General features: G+C 35.8%; 1 protein-coding gene across 1 annotated transcript; it reads right to left on the bottom strand.

Annotated features, from left to right (window-relative positions):
- Positions 1 to 15,150: 15,150 nt before the first annotated feature.
- Positions 15,151 to 16,374, bottom strand: LOC132799722 (F-box/kelch-repeat protein At3g06240-like). Its single transcript, XM_060812181.1, has one exon. It carries the CDS (start codon positions 16,372 to 16,374, stop codon positions 15,151 to 15,153), a length of 1,224 nt encoding a protein of 407 aa, XP_060668164.1.
- Positions 16,375 to 17,182: the final 808 nt, after the last annotated feature.

Here is a 17,182-nt window from a genome sequence, read left to right as displayed (position 1 = left end):
CTTGCAAACAGCACTTCGGCGTCCCGACAGAACCGCTGCTGAAACCGTCATCCCGGCCAAGGAGGGGGGCGACTGTGGCCAATATCAAACTTGCCTACCCACAGTCCAATGGCAACTCACGGGAAACATAATACTTGCCCGCTAAACCACATATACATACACCAGAACATCAATACTGTATGAATGCGTCTAAAATAATTATTAACTCAACCGTACTGTCCTTTCCAAAATTACCGTGGGAAATACACCAATTTTCACATTTACCATCCCACATATTTCCATTTAACAAACCCGGTACGAAAACATCGATAACCAATAAAACAATAATTTTTCTTGTAATACGAGGTTCAACAAATAAAATACCGTGGGCATAATTATAAAATTAAACCACCAATTTAAACAAATATTTTCATAAAATATTTAAACCAATTATGCCCAAAAATAATATTTAAAACCACATACGATTTATTACTGAAAATAACTTGCTCATGCATAATAATTAAAATTAAATCACAATAAAATAATAATTAAATTGCACCACATGAGCATAATTCAAATATCAAATAAACACCAATTAAATATAATTAATTGCCCCAAAATATTTTTAAAGGTGGGTCACTCACCTTAAGCGCGTATATCAGCTAAGATCCTCCGCAGAATCAACTCCACTACTCGCACGCGCACCTAAAACAGTCACAGTATACCAACCAAATATATTAATATTTTAATCGGGTAACTCCTAAATGGGTACACGTGAAGCGAACACAAACGACAACTAAAAATTACGAGTGATATACCGAATCGAAGCTTGAGTGATGAGGATCACGGATTTGGTCTTACTTCCCGGAGATCAGACCCGAGGTGGCCGGAATCTCGCCGGAAAGCTTTTGGGATTCGACTCCTCAATTCTCCCAAACCATCACGAATTGGAGGAAAAGGATGCTGGATTTGGATTCAGGAGGTCGGAATCAGTGGACAGGGACCGGCGATGCAACTAGGTACTCGCCGGAACAGTGACTTCCGGCGAGCCACCGCGGTCACTGGCAATCGTCGCCGGCGGCGGCGCGTGCGGTGGCCGTTGGCTGAGATTTTTAGCAGTTTTGTAGATTGAGGGGAGAGGATTCCAACGAGACTGGCGGTGAGACAAACGGAGGCCAGACGGCGAAGAGATCGGGATTTGAAGATTTTCGGTGCCTCGCCGGAAAACACTCCGATCCTGGAGCGTCGGAGGTCCGGTGGCCGTGAAATTTGGTGGGCTGGCCGGAAATGAGGAGATGGTGAGGGGTGGCTGGCACGTGTGGCCTGAAAATGGCCGAAAAGGGGTCAAACGGCGGTGGCCGGCGGTGGAGGGGAAAATCACCACCGAGCTTCGCCGGCTCGATCTGGGCGAGTCCGGCAGCCGACGGTTGTGAAATTTTGGGGTTTGGCCGGAAATGGGGAGCCGCTTCCATCTGGCTGGCGCGTGTAGCAAGGGTCGGCCAGAAAATTGGACGATTCCGACGGCCAGTCGTCTCTCTCTCTCTCTCTCTCTCCTCTCTCTCTTTCTCTCTCCTCCCCGGTGTTTTTGCCAAATAAAAGCCACCGTGGGTGACACAGTTCATCCACGTGGACTAATTAGGTGGCGACACGTGGCATTACTATGCACTTAAGCCAGATATAATAAAATATTACGGTATCGGGCGAACTTCAAACGTCCATAACTTTTTAACCAGATGTCCAATTTAAGCGTGCCGCTAGTCTATGAACTCGTATCGATGAGTACTTTACAACCATATAAGAGTCAAACAAAATTACACAACAACAAAAAGTTAACTTTTGATCCACTCGGTCAACGGTCAACCTTAGTCAACGTGCACGAATTCCAATGTGATTTGGGTCGGGATGTTACAAGTTAATTGACCAATATGTGTATATATATTTATATGTAACAACAAAGTCCATTATTTTTCTTTACTTCTTTTGTCAATTGTTGTTGGTCTTGCTTCAAAAGATTTTTATATGGATATATAGATATATATATATATATGCATTTTTCATTTATGGAATTTAGGTTATGTTAGTGTTTGTACTTTCCTTCTTATATATGTCTACTGTCTATCTTTCCACTAATTTTGTGGCCCTTGTAATTAATTTTGTTTTTATTCAATAATTGATTTTTAAGTATTATCTATTAATTTATGAGATTTCAATGTTTTTATAATTTTACCGTAAGTCTGAGCTTCTTTTTCTTCTCCATCCATTCAAAGAGTTCTTTTTTTTTTATGTATTTATCAATTTATTTTTTCTATCTTTTGACTACGATTCAAATTTCCAATTAATTTCATAGATATAGATTAAACTAAAGTCAATTGAATTGTAGTGCTTATGTAAATTGGATTAAACATGCATGATTGTAAAAGTTCAAACCTCTGCCTCTGTTTGTAAAATATCATATGTATATTAAACAAGATAAATATGAAGAGTCATACGATTCATTGGCGAACCGCGAAAGAAAATGGACTTGAAGGTACTTTAGTAATTAACATGTTTTCTGCCCTAAAACATTTCTTCTCGAAGTGGTAAAAACTTGAACAGCCAAAAGAAAGAAAATTCTGCGCGGTTTAAAATTTTAAAAGTCGAAGAAAAGAACTCATGAAATTTGGAATTAATATAGAGAAGAAGAAAGAAGATGCTAGGCTACAGTAAAATATGTTAAAATCTCATAGATTATAAAAGGGTCATAACAAGCTAGAAGCCCTGTTAGTTTTTCCTATTTGCCGATTCGAGGGAAAATAACTGCTCACTATCATATTAATGGATTATATATTTGAAGGCTAGGCATGTTTGGCTTTCTATCATGTGCATTGCAAGAAAGGTTGCAGCAGCGGACTCCATTTCTTGCATTTAAAAAGAAATGAATTTTTTGATCTATTTTTTATTTAAAAAATGGATTTAATCTGTCTCTTGTATATATGTAGAAAAAAATAATATTATAATAATCCCTGAACAACACGTACAGTTAGTTTTACAATGTCCAATTTACATTTGTATCAATACAAATAGTTGTTGATATAAGCTTACACCACTTCGCACACCACTGTGTGTGTATATATATATATATATATAGACAATACCAACCAATAAATATAAAAATAAAAAATATGGAGAAATTTTGGAGCTTTATGATATATAGTCTAAAACAATGAATTGAGTCCGAGGGTCAACCAAAATCAGATCACGACCACATCCACCTCCGTGCGCTTGGAGACGCACCTTATTGTTGTTCCAAAATCCACTCTGTAGTAAGAAGTCAAAGGGTCCAATAGTAAATAGATTAGTCCATCACTCCTTGATGCCATGTTCACCCAACACCCAATATGTTCCACATCATAACCAATTCTTCCACGACATTTTCAATTTCTTTACACATAAATATCTCTTCAGAACCTGATACACCCTGTACACAAATAAATGAAAATAAATTAACACTGAGCTGATAAATAATTTGAGACATTTAAAAAAATCAATAATTAAAAAAAAAAGAAAGCTTACTTAATTTTGAGTGTTACACTACTAAAGCTTCTTAAAACCCCTCCCTTATCTATGCATGAGCATGACTGTCTCTTGCTCTGTGGTGTAATTCATTAGGAGCTTAATAGCCCTGAAGGCTGCACGTCAAAGAAGGCATGCCCTGCCCCTAAAGCTGTATGATTATATGTCAGAATTCGCCTGCTGCCACTGGTATGTTTGTATATCTCTTTATTGTATTTGTATATCTTGTGCTAGCTTATAACATTAGCTGTTTTATATTTACTAGATTAATCCGACTCCTTTCTCTCAATACATAAAGAAAGGATATTTGCATTAACAAGGCTAGCCCTCCCTCCAATGCAAAACATCTTCCTATTAATACCAAGAGAAAGACCCAATCTCCCGGTAACAAGATAAGGACTAGAAATACCAAACAAAGGATAGAGTGCCCAAGAAGAAAGCTGATCGAACAATGCAAGTCGCCGACAAATCCGGAATCCTGATTTGTTTTATTGCACTTCCACCCAACCGATTTCTTTCTAATGTTCTACTATTGACTAGTTTTTCATCTCCCAGCTATAAGGTTTGTCAGTCTCTATCTTCTTCTGCAATAATTCCAATTCTAGTTTTCCTTTTTCCTTTTTTTTTTCCTTTTTTTTTTGGTTTTTTTTGTTTTTTTTTTAAATTTTTATTTTTATCTTACTTCTCTTAATTTTTGAATCAGTCTGTTTAAGTAAAAATTTCTGACACAAAAATAATTCTCGTTCATGAAAGGCTGATTATGTATACAAGGCTTTTTCTATTTATAGAAACAAGGCAAAAGCAAGCTAAAACTAGCTTGGAAACCAAGCAATGCTTTTCTTACAAGTTATGAAGTTAAGCTACTCTGTCATCAAAGCTGTACGTTTTTGCTTTAGCTCACGTAATTTGTAGATTGCTAGAAGAGTGAAAAAAACATGTAACTGATTTTTCACATTCTGCCTTGCTGCTTTTCAGGTAGGTGATTTATCAGCTTCTATAAGATCAGTAGCTGATGCAAGGGTTGGGGACACCATTACTCATTATTTTAGAAGAGCAGAACATTCATTACCTGGATGTATGAGTGTTTGGACGTCAATGCAGTAGTATCTTGTGGGTTTTAGTAGAAACTCAGGCAAGTTGTGGAAGAAGAGCTGATTGACTAGCGCACACTATATCTATATTCTTAAGTCTTCTACTAGTTTGGTTCCTGTCCTACTGTTGCTATCCTCGACTCATGTGTTTGTATTGTTGAATTTCCCGCCTATGTCCTCTTGTTAATTTTATTTGTTGTTTTAGATTTTACATAAAAATAATTTTGCAGTTCTTCCAGGTTCTTGGTATGGAGAGAGCAGCATCTCATCAGGAAATAAAGAAAGCATATATACTACCAGTTAGCACGGCATCTTCATCCTGATAAAAATCAAGGCGACGTACGAGGTAAAACTACATTTCAATGATGCAAATTTATCATTGTTTTCGTCTTAATTCTAATTGTTACCTGTCACCTTTTTTTTGTTTTTTTTTGTTAAGGAAGTCAAAGAAAAATTCCAGCAATTATAAAAGTTAATAGGCATTCTTGGGGATTAGGAGAAACAAGCACTATGGCCAGACTGGTTGTGTAGAAGATTGTCAGGACCTGTCCAAAATCCCTCATCGGAATCCTAGATAAATCCTGACCCTAGGAAAATCCTACCAGACCCTCTAATTGAAAATCTGGTAGAATCTCCCCTAAGGGTTTGACTTACCACAATTCCCTGCACTGAAAACACACTTGTATATATACCGCCTTATTCCTCCCACCTTACTATAATAATTTCCACAGTGACAGCACTTTGATAACAATTTATATAAAACACATACATATATATGCAATAGGAATAATCAACTAAATAAACAACCAATTATACCTTTAATCATTCACGTCCGCCCACACCACCCCTTATTGCCGTATATTTTAAATACATTTCAAATATTGTGTTACAAAATATACCGATGAGTAATATAGGAAGAACAGTAAAACAATCATCACATCAACAACAATAATAATACTAGCAATAATTTTCATGATAAAAAAAGTACTAATATCATATGTCATATTTACTCGAAGGTAATCACTTGTCTAAGAATTATCATATAATGTCAGGACTCGTCTAAAATTCCTCACCAGAACCCTAGACAAGCCCTGATCCCAGGAAAACCCTATCGGACCCTCCAATGGAAAATTCGGCAGAACCTCCCCTAAGGGTTGGACTTACCACAATTTTCCTGCGCTGAAAATACAATTCTATATACACCCCTTATTCCTCCCACCTTACTACAATATATTTCCACAGATTTGTAGCACTCCAAGTAAATGACAGGGAATTAATGCAGTATTTAATAAAATGTGTCCAATACAGTATACAGAGCATTATACAAATGAATATGAAATTAATACAATGTCAGATAAGGAAGCAATACAACATGGAGAGGAAAAAAAGGAAAGAAATGCTTCTTGGACTTTCAGCAATGAACTGAGACATTGAGTTCACCCCACATGATCAACGTCTCCCAACCTGGACCTAGGAGAACGGAATTTAAAAATATGAGATGCTAATCATCTCAGTGAGTGACCCTATCTACTGTACAATTATAAAGCAACGATAATTATAGTACATTTGATTAATTGAGAATAAATAAGTAAATAAATAATAATTAATTGAAAATAATATTTTCTCTCAAAACCCTCACCATTCACTCTGTTGGAAAAGTTTCCCTTTTTAAAACATTTTCGCAAAACCCGTTATTTGTATTCCCCGAAAACTAAGGAATCAATTAGTCACCTAATATCAAATGAAATATAATAAATCAAGCATCCAAAATTTATAATGAAAATAAAATAGGAATAGAAATAAAAATAATTTCGTAACAATTACTAAATGATTAATAAATGTCATAAACAAATAATACAAAAATATTAATGAAACTTACATTAAGGAAATTAAGGAAATAATAAAATAATTAGAATGAATCAATTAATTGAACAATTAAATAAATGAATAATTAAATCAAATTAAAATCTCCATTTAAAATGAATGGTAAGAACATAGTAAAATTGCTTTAAAATCAGCAAATCAATATAAATAGTAAAATAAATCATTTAATTAATAAAAGAAATACTTAAATCAATTTAATCATCTATTTGAAGTAAATGATAAAACTATAAAAGAATTTATTTGAAAACACCAATCCAATTAAATAGTAAAATAATCAAGGTAAAATGCATTTTAAAAACATTGATTAAATAAATTATAAAATTTCCATTAGATACATTTTTATTTTAGATACTCTTAAAAACATTATTATTTCGAAATAATATCAAAAGCTACTTGACGCACCACACTATATACCAGTGATGTCCCACGATACCCAGCGTCCCGACCACCGTGTAACGGGAGGTTAAAAAGAGAAAATTGCATACGGTTGCTTCGGCGTCCCGACAGCGCCGCTGCTTAAACCGTCATCCCGGCCATGGAGGGGGTCGGCTTATGGCCAATATCAAACTTGCCTACCCTCGGTCCAATGGCAACTCACGGGAGACATTATAACTTGCGCGCTCATCCACATACACAGTACAGAACACCTGTAACACCCTGTCCCGAAGTACAACAGACATTTTCCAACTTTGACCGAGGTTGACTATTGATCGTTGACTTTGATCGTTGACCGTTGACCGAAGGGGTCAAAAGTTGACTTTTTGATTTGGATGGGATTCTAGATTGAATGAGGTACCATTACGAAGTACACTTTGGCACGAGTTCGTAGACTAGTAGCACATTGAAAACGGAGATACGGTTTGAAAGATATGAGCAAAACAAGTTGAGGTCCAAACTGTCCAAGGGGTGCCAAGTTGACTTTTTATTCATGCAAAGTTGAGCTTTGACTCATGCATGGTTGTGAAATGCTCGTCGATATGAGTCCGTAGACTAGCGGCACGTTCGATTTGGACATGTGGTTTGGAAGTTATGGACCTGTAGAGTTTTTCAAATACTGTATTATTTTAATATTATTTTTTAAACATGTAACAATGTGCCACCTATGACTTAATAAATGTGACCATGTGTCACCATGTTGAGATGCCACATGTCAACCATGCTTAATACAATATTATTATATTATTGTTATTTTATGTAATAATATTATTTAATTATTTTATTTTTATTTCTTTTCTTTTCCCCACGTGGGAAAAAAAGGGCACGGGCCCCTCCTCCTTCTTCTTCTTCTTCTTCTTCTTCCTCCTTCTTCTTCCTTCTTTCTTCATTTTTCTCCCTCCCGTCGATACATCTCTCTCCTAGCTGCACATTTTCCGACCACCGGAACGACTCATGAACCGGCCGACGTGAAAGCCTGCAGCTGGGCGACACCGGCCGCCAAATCTCCGGCCGAATGGCCAGCGGACGCGCCGGGATCGGCCTCCAACGCCGACGGCCGGTGTGTCGCTGGTTTGCCGGTTTTCCAGCAGCCACCGGTCGTGCAATCAGTCCTTTCCCACTAATTTGGACCCTCTGATTCCGATTCTGAGCTCCAATTAACTCAATTCCCATCGATTTGCAAGATACGAAGGGATCAAGACCAGCCGAAGCTTTCCGGCCAAATTCCGGCCACCTCCGGTCGAATTGAGCTCAATGGAGGTCAGTAATGTGATCCTCATCTCACAAGCTTTCCATAGACATATAATTTGTCAATTTTGGTTAACGTTTGTGTTAGACCCCCTGGGTACCGGGTATTATTTACCCGAATAAAATATTAATTTATTTGACTGTGTGTGAATTGCGTTCTAGGAGCACGGGTGAGTCGTGAAATTGATCGCATGGAGGATCTTAGGTTAATTGCGTGCTCCAGGTGAGTGACCCACCTTTAAAAATATTTTGGGGTAATTAATTATATTTATTTGGTGTTTAATTGATATCTGCAATTATGCTCATGTGGTGAAATTTAATTATAATTATGAAAAAATATTATTTTATACGTACGTGTATGTTTATTGGTGCTAAATGGAATTTTGGGTTATTCAGAAACCCCGATTTTTATTATTGTGATTTAATTTTATTTATTACACATGAGCAAAGTATTTTCATTAATTAATTGTGTTTGGATTTTTATATTATTTTTGGGCATAATTGGTTTAAATATTTTAAGAAAATTATTTATTTAATTGGTGGTTTAAATTTTATAATTATACCCGTGGTATATTATTTGTTGGACCTCCTGTTACGAGAAAAAATTATTTTTTATATTGTTATCGATGGTTTCGTACCGGGTATGTTAAAGGAAAATATGTGGGATGGTAAATTTGAAAATTGGTATATTTTCCACGGTGATTTTGGAAAATCGGTACGGTAATAATTAATTTAATAATTATTTTAGACGCACTCATACAGTATTGGTGTTCCGGTGTATATGTGGTTAGCGCACAAGTATTATGTCTCCCGTGAGTTGCCATTGGACCGAGGGCAGGCAAGTCTTATATATTGCGCATCAGCCGCCCCCCTCCTTGGCCGGGATGACGGTTTCAGCAGCGGTACTGTCAGGACGCCGAAGCGTCGTATGCAAGTTTCTCTCTTTAATCTCCAGCCAGTCGGTGCTCGGGACGCTGGGTATCGGAGGGCATCACTGGTATATGGTGTGGTGCATCAAGTATAAATTTTCGAGTAAAGAAATTTCAAACCCCAAAGTATTCAAAATTTATTTGTTATATCTTATTACATTTTATTTATATTTGGGGTATTTATCTACTAATTATTAAATTGTTTGATCCCTTGGTTTTCGGGAAGTACGAATATCGGATTTTGTGAAAATGTTTTAAAAGGGGTACATTTCCAACGGAGTGAATAGTGAGGGTTTTAAGAGAAAATATTACTTCAATTGTTATTATTATTTATTTATTTAATGGTTGGTATTAATTAAATTCTTTTATTTGTTATATTATTAATATTAAAGGTGTTCAGTAGATAGGGTCACTCACTGAGATGATTAGCATCTCAAGTTTTTAAATTCCGTTCCCCTAGGTCCAGGTTGGGAGACGTTGATCGTCCGGGGCGAATCTGACGTCTCAGTTCATTGCCGAAAGTCCAAGAAGTATTTCTTCCCTTTTTCCTCTCCATCTTGTATTACTTCTTTATCTGTCATCGTATTAATTTCATATTTATTTGTATAATGCTCTGTATACCGTATTGGACCTTTAGTATTAATTATGCACTGATTACTGTTATTCATTTGAAGTGCTGTAAATTTGTGGAATTAATTTGTAGTATTGTGGGAGGAATAAGGGGATGAATATAGAAGTGTATTTTCAGTACAGGAAAATTTTTGGTTAGTCTTATCCTTAGGGGAGGTGCTGCCGAATTTTCCGTTGGAAGATTCGGTGGTATTTCCCTGGGATCAGGGCTTGTCTAGGGTTCCGGTGAGGAATTTTGGACGGGTCTTGACAATACCAGTACTGTATGAGTGCGTCTAAAATCAATTACTAAGTTTATTAAAATACCAGGGTTTTCCAAAATTAACCATGGGAATTATATCATTTTTTTCAAACTCACATTCCCACATTTCCTTTAATAGTTCCAGCATAAATCCACCGATAATAATATACAAATAATTTTTCCCTAAATCATAAAATCAATTAAATAATATTCCAAGGGCATAATTATATGATTTGAAACCACCAAACTTAAACCAATATTTCCTTGAAATATTTAAAATCAAATCATGCCCAAAAATAATATAAAACCACATAAATTTCATATATAATTTAATTCCACAAATCCTCAATACTATAAAATAATTTCCACAATGCATAAATTTATATAAATGCATTTTTTATTGATCAAAATAAATTCACAAATAAATTCTGTGATAAATAAAATAATATTGCCGTTACAATTCCTTTAAATATCAAATTGTCATAAAATCTAGATTTCCATAACTTATCAAAAATCATATATTTCAATTTATTCAAATATGGGCATCAAAATTTCCACATATAAATCCACTAAATATTTGACACATAAAATATAAATTTTAAATATTCAATTCACACAAAATATTCACAAATTTAATTCCAGAAATTAATTTGAAGGTGAGTCACTCATCTGGAACATGTAATTAATCCAAGATCCTCCATGGGATTAATTCCACGATGCACATGTGCTCCTAGAACAACAACATTACACATCTCAAATAAATTAATATTTTATTCGGATAAATAATACCCGGTACCCGGGGGTTTAATACAAACGTTAACCAAAATTTATGAATAATATACCGAATCGAAGCTTGTGGAACGAGGATCACGGATTGAGGCTTACCTCCGGAGATCGGACCCGTGGTGGCCGGAATCTCGCTGAAAAGCTCATAGATTTTTAAGCCTTCGATTCTTACAATTCGTCGCGAATTGAGGAAAGTGGACACCAGATTTGGGTTCAGAGGGTCAGAATTAGTGGGAAAGGAGGGGTGATGCAACTGGAAACTCGCGGAAAAGTCAATTTCCAGGCGAGCCGCCGTAGTCACTGAAATCCGCCACCGCCGGCGGCGCATCCGATGGCCACTGGCCGTGATTTTTGGAGGGAAGGTAGATCTGGTGATGGGTAACTCAACGGGACCGGCGGTGAGGCAAACGGTGGCTGGAATAGGGAGAAATATGGGTTTGAAATGATCACCCCCGCCGCCGGAAAAAGCCTCGATTGGGGCGCGTCGGCGGTCGGTTGGCCGTGATTTTTGGCTGGCCACCCGGTTTTCAGGTGGGCTTCAAGGTGGGGTGGCGCATGTACTATTCCAATGGCCGGAAATGAGTGAACGATGGTGGCCAGTTGGTTTCTCTTTGTAGCTCTCTCTTTCTCTCTCCTCTCCCCGGCTCCGTGTTTTGCCAAAATAAAAGCCACCCATGGGTGACACTGTTCACTCATGGGATTGGCTGAAATTGTGACACATGGCATATACTGTTCACTCAAACCAAATATATTAAAATATTACGGTATTCGAAAAACTTTGCATGTCCATAACTTTTTAACCATATGTCCAAGTTAAGCGTGCCGCTAGTTTATGAACTTGTATCGATGAGTACTTCACAACCATGCATGAGTCAAAGCTCAACTTTGCATGAACAAAAAGTCAACTCCAGCACCCCTTGGACAGTTTGGACCTCAACTTGTTTTGCTCATAACTTTCAAACCATAGCTCCATTTTCAACGTGCTACTAGTCTATGAACTCGTGACAACGTGTATTTCATAACGGTACCTTGGTCAATGTAAAATTCCATCAGGAGCAAAAAGTCAACATTTAACCCCTTCTCGGTTAACAATGGTCAAACCCGATCAACCTTGGTCAAATTTAAGAAATTTCTGGTGTACTTCGGGACAGGGTGTTACACATAATCACAGTTGTCCCAAGGACTATCTCACCTGTCCAAAGGCTACCACTTGTCCAAGGACTATTATACCTGCCCAATGGCTATCTTTCTTGCCCGTAGGCTGTGATACTTGTCCGGATATATCATATGCTAATAATAATAATAGAAATAATAAAAATAAAAATAAATAATGGCAATAATAATAAAAATAATAATAATAATAATCATAATGATAATGATAATATTAGTAGTAATGAAAATAATTGTAAACATAATTCTGATAAATAATAATTGTAATATTAATAACGAGAATAATATTAATAGTAGTAATGACAATAAAAGCAATTAAGTATAATGCTAAAAAATCAGAGTTGAATAGATAGAATAATACGAGATCAAATAATAATTTAAAATTCAAAAAAATATTATCAAATATACACTCATATCAAGGGTACAAACGATACCTTTCAACATGTTACGCAATCCATGATTCTAGCTGTGGCCAGCACCTTGCTACCAATATAGTCCAGGGTGATTGCCTAGATTGGCCATCCAATCCCTTGGACTCGTAGGCAATATAGTGACGAGGCTAGCTCTTCATGGACCACATCGGATCGCTGTCCCCGTACGGTGTGATACATACAAAAATAACATATATATATATATACAAAAGACACTTGATGTACATACTATATACTAGTGGTGTCCTACGGTGCCCAGCAACCCAAAGTACCGTCTGACGGGGAGGTTAAAAAGAGAAACCAGCATATGGTCGCGTGGCACCCCACCGCGCCACTGCTTAAACTGTCATCCCGGCTATGGAAAGGGGTAGCTATGGCCAATATCAAACTTACCTGGCCTCAATCCAGTGGTAACTCACGGGAGACATTACAACCTCCGCGCCAATCACATTCACATCCACCTGCGCGCTAAACACATCCACAACCACAGAACACCGGTATATGTATGGTGCATCTAAAAACTATAAATTTTTTATAGTATTATTAAAATAATAAGTTCGATAAAATAAGATAAAATCAAATTTATGAATAATAATTTAATTACTTAATTAATTAATGCACAAATATTTTTTTTTGGAAATACTAAATTTTAAATAGATATTTTTCTTCAAATCCATGAAATCAATTTTCACCAAAACAATATAAAAATTCTTACATAATTTAAATCACATAATATATTTTTGTTATCGCGGTAATTTAACACAATTAATTCCTCAACTTTCAGATCAATTCACAACAAATATCATTTAATCCACATATAATTTCACAACTTCACATATAAATAAGTATCCAAAAATATATTCTAACAGATACCATAATCTCACAATAAAACTAACAATAATTATTTTAATAGCGGTTTAAAACTGCAGCTTCCTAAACTTTCAAAAATATTATTTCAAAGCCATACTTATTCAATTCAACATGCATCTAGCATCTCCAATATAAATCATTATTTAAATACTACACATATACAGTTTTCAGACTACTACATTAAATAATAATATTTGATGTAAAAATGGCATCTTTCAAAATACTCCATTATAATTCACAAGCGAGGTACCTATAAGAAGCTAAAGAGACGAGAAATATGTTATCGACTTCCATTGGACTCAAATCGACAGGTAGTTACCGGAAAATGGACGGAAAGATTCAGTCAAAGTTCAACTTCTCATATCTCTTAAACAACAAGATTTGAGCTGAATGGATCTCAAAATTGAGCTTAGAGGGTCCGAAATTAGTAGAAAGGAGTATCAATTTAACCGGGTGATGGCAGGATCGCCGAAAAACCAACTTGCCGTAGCTGACGATGGAGGCCCGATCCCGGTGCATCCGAAGACGTTCGGCCTTGTCCTTCCGGTTACCGGCCTGGTTTTCCACCGACTTTCTACCTGTCACACGCATGTGGCCATCCGACAGCTGGAAGAGGTGTAGCAAGGAGAGACCGACAGGAGGAAGAAGAAGGAAGAAAAAAAGAAGAAGAAGAAGAAGAGGGGGCCCCATGGGGGTTTATTTTTCCCACGTGAGGAAAGAAAGAAAATATATAGAAAAAAAAAAGAAAATTAAAAAATATAAATAAACAAACAAATAATATTAAAATAATATTAAAATAGTATAATATATATAATAATAACAAAAATAATATAATATATCATTTACCTGTGTCTGACATGTGGCATTTTCTCATCGTGACACACAACACCATCACTATGTTACACGTGGCATATACTAGTCACAAAAAAATAATATTAAAATAATAAGATATTTGAAAAACTTTGCAGGTCCATAACTTTAAAACCGTATGTCCGAATCGAGCATGCCGCTAGTCTACAAACTCATATCGACGAGTACTTCACAACCATGTATGAGTGAAAACTCAATTTCACAAAAATAAAAAGTCAACTCCAACACCCTCGGACAATTTAGACATCAACTTGTTTTACTCATAACTTTCAAATCATAGCTCTGTTTTTTACGTGCTACTAGTCTACGGAGTCGAATTGATGCGTACTTTGAAATGGTGTTGGTCAATCTAGAATTCTTACCGAGTCAAAAAGTCAAAATTTGACCCTTTTCGATTCACGACGGTCAACTTGAGAAATTTCCGATGTACTTCGGGATGGGGCATTACAAGATACTGTGAGTTTTTGTTTAATTCTTTTGTGTTCAGATTTATATGAGATCATCAAGTCTGGAGTTTTTTGATAGTTCAAGTGGATTAAAGTCTTTTTTTTTTTTCTTTTCTTGGCAATTTGATTGCTGATTCTATATGGTATACCAATTTGTGGATGAAATTTTTGTTATTCCTGCACCCTTTATTGGGACTTGTTCCAAAATGCTATAAGCAATCATAACATGCTTTACTGTTCAATAAATGCCATATGGTGATGATAAATTTGTAATCGTCATGATTTTTTGAAGTTATTTTTCATTGTTGAAGATAGTGACTTGAGTTTTTGGGATTACTTTTTTATTGAAAGAATGTGATGACACTTCTGTCATTTCACCACTTTGCATGCCCCTGTATATATGTATATATATATCCAACCGAATAAAATAAATCTAGAAAATATAGAGAGAATATATATATGTATATCAAACCGAATAATATAAATATAAAAAATATAAAGAGAACTTAGAAGCTTTATTCAATACATAGTCTGAAACAATGATTTGAGTCCGAGATAGTCGATACACCCATGAAATCTTAACTAGTATTAACTCCCATCCAATATCCGTGAAGATGGAGTTGCATTAATTTGAGCTAGGCTTTCTTGGTAGTTAAGGATCTGCATTGATGATGTCCCATGAATATCCAAATCTTTGATTTTTCGGATGGAAGGGTCAACCAAAATTAGATCATGACGACATCCATCTCCGTCTACTTGGAGAAGAACCCCATTGTTGTTACAAAATCCTCTTGTACTCGGTCCTAAGTATTCAAGGGGTCCAACATTAAATAGATTAGTCCATGAGTCCTTGACACCATATTCACCCAACACCCATATGCTATGTGTCTTGGTATCATTATTTCTATCTCTAGCACAATGATCAAGAGCAAGGGATTTATTATGAAACATAAGGCTATTCCAACAATTACCAGGACGGCTCCTTTCAATTATACGAGGAGGCAAAGGTGTTGTTATGAATACCTCATTGCTCATGTCGAATGACATAACATGTTCTCCATACTTGTCATTCTCTGCCAACCATGAAAACATTTCTCCACATGCTGTACCTGAATGTGGTTGTGCTAATATAATATCACAAGTTGGGATGATATCTGGTAGCAATTTCCAACATCCTGTTTTTAAGCTATAAACTTCAACCTCTTGTAGGCACGGTTGAACAGGGCGGTATGTATTGTTTTCAAACAAGCATTGGATTGAGACTAGTTTGTAGTCATTGTTTTTGGAAATGAAACCGAACCCCATATTTAGATGTTGAAACATGTTCTTTTCTGGATTGCTTTTGTATAATCCATCTGGAATAATTTTTGCATCTCTTGTTGCAGGGTTCCACAGGAAATACTCATCATGTGGTGGTATGCACCTAAGACATACCACACCATTACTACAACCCACCACGGTGACAGAATGTTTGAAATCAATCCTCATTGAATCCATTAATGGAGTATGGGATAATACTGGTTCGGTATCAATGACCTCAAGGGTTTCATCAGAAAGTAAATAGATAACATGATATTTACTGATAGGATCCTCGTATTTGACTAGAATTTGAGAATTCCTCATCTTCCTGCGTACATCAGTGAATGGGAAACTCGTAATAATGGCGTATAATTCCTTGCAAACCTTTTTGCATTGGAGAAGATCTTTCAGCGGTAGACGCAACAGGTTTGAAATCAACAACTCTTTTGGAAGATCCTCCACCTTCGACTTACAAATCGACATCAGCATAAATTCTTGCGCGACCTCTTCCATTTCTTAGAACAAAAATTTCTCTTTAAATCATAATAAACCTGACACGTTGAGATAATAATAATAATAAAGAAAAAGCTTAATTATTTAAGACCTTTTTTGTCAGAGGAGGGTGTAACTCCTCTCCAAAGATAATCAGATTTATATCAATCACATTTGTTTTGATATATTCGAATGCATACCCAAAACCCCATAAAATCACAGAAGATCACAACTTATTCCTAGACCACCTAAAAAATTAGAGAGAGATGAGAAAAAGGTACCTATTAAGACGCCGAAAAGTCGAATGCAACGCAGAAACGAGTAATTTTTTTTTATTTTTTTTTCGTCCGAAGCAGAAACAGGTGAAATTTTTTTCCTACGCCTGGTGCTTTTTATAGCACCGCTGTATATATATGTTAAATGGAAAAGAAATTAATAATTATAAAAAAAATAATAATAGAAGCAAAGCAATAATATAATATGTTTTTGATCTATAGTTTCAGCATCCATCCTTCGTACCTCCAATTAAATCCACCAGGCTTAGAGAGTGCCCAGGCTATTGTAAATCGCAGTCAACATAAAAAAGAAAAAGAAAAACCCTAGCGACTATTATTCATACGACTTTGATTTCAAAATTGGAAAATATATGTATATAATTATATATATGAAAGGCAAAAAAATCAAAGAAAAATATCTCAAGCCATAACCTTCTAAATATAAGTGATAATGGTTTACAAATTAAATTAACTTTTCACAATTTATAATTGTATTTGAATCAGTTATTTCTAACCAATTAAAATTAGATTGTAGTTTTAGAGCGAGCCCACAA

Source organism: Ziziphus jujuba, chromosome 10, assembly GCF_031755915.1.
Source record: "Ziziphus jujuba cultivar Dongzao chromosome 10, ASM3175591v1".
Lineage (NCBI taxonomy): Eukaryota > Viridiplantae > Streptophyta > Magnoliopsida > Rosales > Rhamnaceae > Ziziphus > Ziziphus jujuba.
This window is presented reverse-complemented; position numbering and strand designations above follow the sequence as displayed.

What these genes read in the sequence shown, in the direction of transcription:
- LOC132799722 (XM_060812181.1), bottom strand. Translation starts at nt 16,374, where the DNA reads ATGGAAGAGGTCGCGCAAGAATTTATGCTGATGTCGATTTGTAAGTCG.